Here is a 7079-nt window from a genome sequence, read left to right on the forward strand (position 1 = left end):
GGAACAACATCAGCAATGTCACTTTGATACTGGCACCCTCTCAAGGGGCAGATAAGGAAAGAATAAGTAGGATAAGAAAAGGAGGACATCCAAGGGAATGGGGTGGAGGGGAGGAGTGGGGAGTACAGGCAGGGAATGCAGTGTTCAGTGGGAGCTTGCTTCGTGCCAGGCACTTTAAGCTACATTATGTCTGTTAATCTTTCACATCTCAATCCAGTAGCCCCACCCTGACCCTGGGGCTCTGTCCACATCAAGACAATGTGGCTTCCATGTCCTAAATTTAAGTTCCTATCCCAGAATCCCTCATTGCTCCTCAATAATTCACAAACGAGGCAGAAAATGCAATTTGTTATTTACTGAACACCCCACCCAATGCCCCACAGGTATTGTGGGGATGCAGTCAAGAAGCATAAGGACTACCCCTGCTGCCTTGATAGAACTTACGGTCTCACAAATAAATATAACATCAATTAAAACACTGATGTAATTAAATAGAGTTGTAATAAATATAGGAATCTGCTTTGTGGGTTGTTCACAGCATCCAAGGGAGCCTACCATAGCTGTTGGTGGGACCACTTAAAGAAGGAGGTGTTTGAGGACAAGCCTGGGCCAAAAATTGGCCTAAGGTCGAGGGTGTGAAGTTCCCCAGAGAGCAGCACAGGAAGGGACACACATTTGAAATGACACGGAGCTGAGGAAGTTGTCCTGGTCTACACATTCATTCAACGCTGGTAGTATTTCTCCATCCAGGTCAAGAGAATGTCCATTTCCCCGATGGCTTTAGTCAGAGCTGCATCTGTGTCCAACTGCAGGGAATGGAGAGATGAAGGTCTGCTGTGTTAGCTACAAGAATGGATTACTTCCCCCTTGCTGGCCCAGAGACAGGTCTGACTCCAAACCATAAGCTGACTGGGTCACATTTGAGGTGGCCTCTGATAAACTCATGGGCAATCTACTTCTGTATTGATACTGCCTCAGAAACCCAAGGAGGGGTCACTATGAATCAGGCCTCACTCAACGACGGCAAACAACAACAACAACAACTGATAAACTCACCTGCCCATTTCCATATCCTCCATCTGTGTGTGTTGTCTGTTTTAGGAGTGAGGACAAATGAGTCTGTGACTAGGCAGGGGGTAGGGATAAGGGAAAAAGCATATGGAGCCCCTTATACCAAGAACCATTAAATCCTATTGTGACCATAGAATCTACCACCTGAGCCCACTGTGCAGATAAAGAAACTGAGGGCCATAGTGGTCCCTTTTCATCAAATGTTATTGCTCTTGATCATTTATTGATACGCTGATATATCGTCCCTCACAAAAGATGATCAAACTCATATATGATGTTTTAGGCGGCTGGGAATGAAATTTGGATTTTCTTTGTTATCTTAATTCAGGTAAAGGTAATAAAATTTTCCCAAATTTTCTTTCTAAACTAGGCCGTTTGAGCATTATGAAAAATCCTATGGGTATGCATGGAGGGATGTCTCCCTGCTTTCTCCTTCACTTCTGACTCCAACTTCCTAGCTCAAGTACCCATAAAACTCTTTTTCAGAGAAAGTCCTCAGTAGTGAAAACACTATTTGATTGAGCTGATTCTGACTCATGATAACCTCATGTGTGTCAGAGTAGATCTGTACACCACAGACTTTTCAATGACTGGTTTTTCAGAAGTGAATTGCCAGACCATCCTTCCAAGGTAGCTCTGGGTGGACTTGAGTACCACACCTTTCAATTAGCAGCCAAGCATGTTAACTGCACCACCCAGAACCCCTGGAATCACCTTATAGGGATATAGAATAGCATTTTAACTTGAAAATTGACAGAAAGATACTACTTAGTTTGTGGTGCTCATGGAAACAGCAGTCAAGAAATGAAAGGGCAACATATTGCACCAGACAAATATGCTGTAAAAGATCTCTTTAAAGTATTAAAGAGTAAAGATCTCACTTTGAAGATAAGGTGTGCCTGACCCAAGCCATGGTATTTTTCAATAGCTTTATATGCATTAGAGAGCTAGACAATAAATAAGAAACAATGCAGAATTGGTGCTTTTGAGTTGTGTTGGCGAAGAATATTGAACATGTCATGAAGAGTGAACAAATCTGTCTTGGAGGAAGTACAGCCAGAATGTCGATTAGAAGCAAGAATGGCCAGACTTTGTCTCTCATACTTTCCTCATGTTGTCAGAAGGGACCAGTCCCTACCCTAGAGAAGAATATCATGCAGGGTAAAGTGGAGGATCAGCAAAAAAGGGGAAAACCTTCAATGAGAATTGACACAGTGGCTTCTACAATAGACTCAAGCATAGCAATGATTGTGAGAATGGTGCAGGACCGGGCAGTGTTTTGTTCTGTTGTACATAGAGTTTCTATGAACTGACTCAATGGCATCTAATCACAACAACAACATGCTTATCGATACTGTGGTCTTGCTAATTCAGGTGGCTTTTGGGCAAGTGCTGCATTAATTCTGCATCAGGCCTCTGAGGCACCCTCCCTTGACAGGTCAGCCTGATCTGGGCAAGCGTGCAGCTCCAGGCCTTGATTACCTGTTTAAATGCTCCCTGGAAGTGCAGAAACTGCCTATGTGCACTTTCAATGATGGAGAACATCTCATTTTCTTCCTGGAAACAGAAAATAAAGAAGTTGTGCCTAATGTTGGGTAGGAGAAGAGGTAAGCCTCCTCACTGTCATTCCTTGTGATTCCAGAAGGATTCAAACTCTTACAAGGTGGCAGACATGGCCACTTTAATTCTCACAGTAATCCTGTAAACCAAAAAAAAAAAAAAAAAAAAAAATCAAACAAACAAAAAAAAAACCTCACTGCCATGAAGTCGATTCCGACTCATAGTAACCCCCATCAGTTTTCTGAGGTGGTAAATCTTTACGGAATTAGATTGCCCAGCCTTCCTTCCGTAGAGTGGCTGGTGGGTTTGAACTACCAACCTTCTGCTTAACAGTCAAATACCTGAGGCACTGCACCACCAGAGCTCCTTATAATCCTGTAAAATAGGGAAGATATCCCCATTTTACAGATAAGAAAACTGATGTTCAGAGACCACCTTGAGAAGAGTCACCCTGTTAATTAGAAGCAGACCTAGACTTGAGCCCAGAACTATTGGTCTACAAAACTTGTTCTCTTTTCCAGGACACCCCATGACTCCCCGTTGTGGAATGACAGCCAAGCTCTGATAACAGGAGGGTAGAATTCTCAAAACAATTTTTTCCCATGAAAAAAGTCCTGGCTTTTTTCTACTCACACTGGGTTGCAGTTTTGATATGATGACAATAAAGTTGTTGGTAAGAGTAGAAAATGACCGTAGGATCTGGAGTTCAGTTGTCTTGTTGTAGTAATTCTTGAAAACAGTTTTCAAGTAAAATTTCAGCAGAGAACGGATGAAGTAACAGCTTTCGGCATCCTGAAGAAAGTCTGGGTAACTATGGATCCCTCTGCCCACCCCACCCTCTGGCCCTGGGATGAACAACCCATATGCCATATAGGGCAAGATAAACTCTATAGTCAAGAGTAGTGTTGGACTACCCAATAAGCAAGGAAAGCATGGGCTTACTTGTGCTTACTTACTAATCTCTAGTGAACAGTTTTTCACCATGTTTTTTACCACATGCCATGTGAAACTGTTCACTGCAGATTAGTAAGTAAGCACAAGTAAGCTCATGCTTACCTTACTTATTAAATAATCCACTCCTAGTCCAGAGGTCTAGGTGATGATGATAAACGTATGATCTGAAGACTTGAGTACCACATGGAGTAGTGCCTGGAGAAGCACCAGGCCCAGAGAGAGGAAGTGACTCGCCCAGGGTCCCACAGCCGGTCAGTGACAGGCATAGGCCCAGCTCCCAGTACTCCTGAATTCTCACTTAGTTACTTCCCCACCCCCCCATTCCACTCTGCCTCTCTAATAGCTATGGGGAGGGCATGCTGTGGGGAGCTGTGATGGACCCTGAGAAGGACCTGGAACTTGGTGGTTGAGAGTTGGTGGAGAAAGGACTGGAAGAAAAAGAAATGCAGAGAAAACAAAACTAATGTCCTAGAAACACAGGGATTACTCTCTGGTTCTCTCAAGCTCTGCTGTGTGAAGCTTGGTGCCTTTCAGTGATCAGTACATTGGTACTCACTGACTGACTAAAACCAAACAAACCAAACTCACTGCCATCGAGTTGATTTTGACTCTTAGCTGCCCTCATTGGGTTTCCAAAGCGGGAAAACTTTACAGAAATAGATGGAACTGCACACCTTCTAGTTACCAGTCAAAAATGCCTTACTTAGGCACTGCACCACCAGAGCTCCTTCACTAACTGACTAAATGGGTAAAACAAAACAAAACAAAACAAAAAACCAAAACCCATTACCATGAAGTCAATTCCAACTCACAGGAGACCTCCATTGGGTTTCTAAGGTTATAAATCTTTATGGAAGTAGATTGCCTCCTTCAGTACAGCTGGTGGGTTTGAACTACCAACCTTCTGGTTAGCAGCCAAATGTCTTAGCCACTATGTCAGTTGTTGTTGTTGTTGTTGTTATATGCCGTCGAGTCGGCCCCGACTCATAGCGACCCCTCCTTGGGTTTCCAAGGCAGTATCACTATGGAAGTAGGATTGCCCAACCTTCCTTCCGAGGAGTGGCTGGTGGGTTTGAACCGCCAACCTTCTGGTTAGCAGTCAAGTGCCTTAGGCACTATGCTACCAGAGCTCCTACTATGCCAGTAGAACTTCTTTTTGATGGGTAATAAGAAAGACAGTAAGGAGCAAAGAAAAGTATACAAGTGGAAGAGAAGGAAGGTGGACCTAAGCAGACACCCACTGGCAAGCAGAAGAGAAATAAAGATTGATGTTAACTCTCTGGCTAAATTGACAAAGATGTTTACCAGCCTTAATCTCCATGACACTGTATATACATAGCACATAGTGATAACCCCAGAAATTGAATTCCCTGGTTAACTGCCCAGTGTTGTCTTATGTAGTGTCAGTTCAGGGCAGAAGTGAGGGCTTTTATCAGCCTCCCCTAGGCAAGCTCCACCCACAGATACACAGCTGTGGGTGCACCAGTTATACAGAGATGTGTCATCCTCCCTCAGGTCTGATTACCGAGACATTCTGTAGAATCTCCTTCCGCAGCAGTCGTACACTTGTGTTGTGGTCCTGAGCTTGCTGAGGGAACAGAAAGAAAAGATGTCTCTAGATTGGGGGTTACTATGGAAACCAACCCTTCACACATGTGTTGCTTCCTCAGACCCCTAAATTCATCTAGTCTGTGATATTTCAGAGGACAGAGGGAGCAAATGAAGACCCAAGGAGGGCTGTGCTGTGCCAGCCCTTGGGGAGAGTGTACAAGTTTCCAGCCAGAGAAAACCACAAAGATTGACCCTAAGAGAAAATGCAATCCCAGGAGCTCTTCAGAGTCTGAATGTGGACCTGTTTGTATCCCTTGGTCCTTCGAGACTCAACTCACTGCCATTGAGTAGGATCCAACTCAGAGACTCCTCCTTGGGTTTCCAAGGCAGTATCACTTCAGAAGTAGATTGCCCAACCTTCCTTCTGAGGAGTGGCTAGTGAGTTTGAACCACCAGCCTTCTGGTTAGCAGTCAAATGCCTTAGGCATTATGCTACCAGAGCGCCCCATTTGAGACTAAGAGGATATGTCTATTTACTTTAAGAACCCTTAAGGGCAGGATCTAACCTCCATATTCCACAGGTGGTGGTGGGCTGCACCTCTGAGCTGCCTCTCATCCTTGGAGCTTCTCTGCAGCCCAACTACTCATTCCAGCCCTAGGGCTTAGAGTCAAAGAATCCTTGAGAGGAAGGAGCTTAAAGCCCATTTGTCTCACCTCCTCTTTGTGCAACTAAGGAAACTGAATTTGGGGGTGGGTGGAGGAGCTACCACCCAGGTTCCTTTCAAAGTCAAGATCATACCCAGGTGTCCTGTCTCTCAGTTTGGAACTTTCCTCAAACCCAGGCTGCCTCATTAAACTACCTCTTTTGCCCTAACCCCTGGTATCTAGATCATCATTTAAGGAGTTCAGGGCATTTGTGAGTGCACGTATCAGAGCCCTTTCAGACCCAGCAGGATCCATGGTCACAGTGTACATGCTGTCGTGTTAAGCCTCAGATTTTCTACCTTTAGCCAAAGCCTGTGTGTGGACACTACCTGGGAGAGCAGCAGGTGAAAACCTCAGCCAGTCTCAAAGGATTGTCTGTGACTTCTGGGGTGGGGATGTCTCATGTTCCCATGGAACATAGATGAAGCCTGGATGTATCAGGCTCCCATCTTTAGTTCCCTTGGTCTCTGTTTACTTTATTATAGACTAACCATATCTTTGAGAGCCTCTGTTTCCTTGTGTGTAAAATGGGGCTCATGATGCCATCTGACCTTACAGAGCTGTTATTGAGGAAAATGATTGTTGTTGTTGTTGTTGTTTTGCCGTCGAGTCGAACCCAACTCATAGCAACCCCTCTGTGGGTTTCCGAGGCAGTATCACAGAAGTGGATTGTCCAACCTTCCTTCTGAGGAGTGGTTGGTGGGTTTGAACCGCCAGCCTTCTGATTAGGAAAATGATTAGCAAGCTGCAAAGGACTCCACCATCATAAAATACTGTCCTCAATGTGCAGTAACTATGTGGCGGGGTCCAGAGCAACACTGCACTCACCACAGTGTCCTTCACGGTCCAGAAGGCCTTCCTTAGTTTCTGGAGCTCTACCCCCTGTACTCGGCAATGCCCAAATCGAAATTCTTGGCCCAAGATCCCTGGCGTGGAGCTCCAGAGAATCAGGAACAAACTCAGGCAGGGGAGGGTAGCCATGTGCATTTCAGAGGCCATTTTCAGTGAAGGAAGGCCTGGGAGGCTTCTGCTGAAAGAAAGGGAGATATCCCCCCTGAGGCAGGCCCACTGAGCCCACAGTGGGCTCTCTCCCAGTAAAGACTCAGTGCAGCATGATCTACCCCAAAGTAATGCTCCTTGGATCTGCCAATATCAGCCTCAGGGCATACAGATAGGAGGTCTCAGACTAGGGTGGGTTCCCAGTGTTAGACTAGAGACATGTGGCCTCGCTGGGTGTG

At 45.2% G+C, this 7079-nt stretch overlaps 1 protein-coding gene across 1 annotated transcript; it reads right to left on the reverse strand.

Annotated features, from left to right (window-relative positions):
* Positions 1-722: 722 nt before the first annotated feature.
* On the reverse strand, positions 723-6840 carry IL24 (interleukin 24). The gene is made up of 5 exons (XM_007953857.1): positions 6670-6840; positions 5111-5173; positions 3265-3423; positions 2554-2628; positions 723-806 (listed from the first exon to the last, which is right to left on the reverse strand). Exons 1-5 carry the CDS (start codon positions 6838-6840, stop codon positions 723-725), a joined length of 552 nt encoding a protein of 183 aa, XP_007952048.1.
* Between the last annotated feature and the right edge of the window lie 239 nt (positions 6841-7079).

The sequence above is a fragment of the Orycteropus afer genome, unplaced genomic scaffold (assembly GCF_000298275.1).
Source record: "Orycteropus afer afer isolate SDZICR_OR568_19922 unplaced genomic scaffold, OryAfe1.0 scaffold00013, whole genome shotgun sequence".
In the NCBI taxonomy this organism is placed as follows: domain Eukaryota; kingdom Metazoa; phylum Chordata; class Mammalia; order Tubulidentata; family Orycteropodidae; genus Orycteropus; species Orycteropus afer.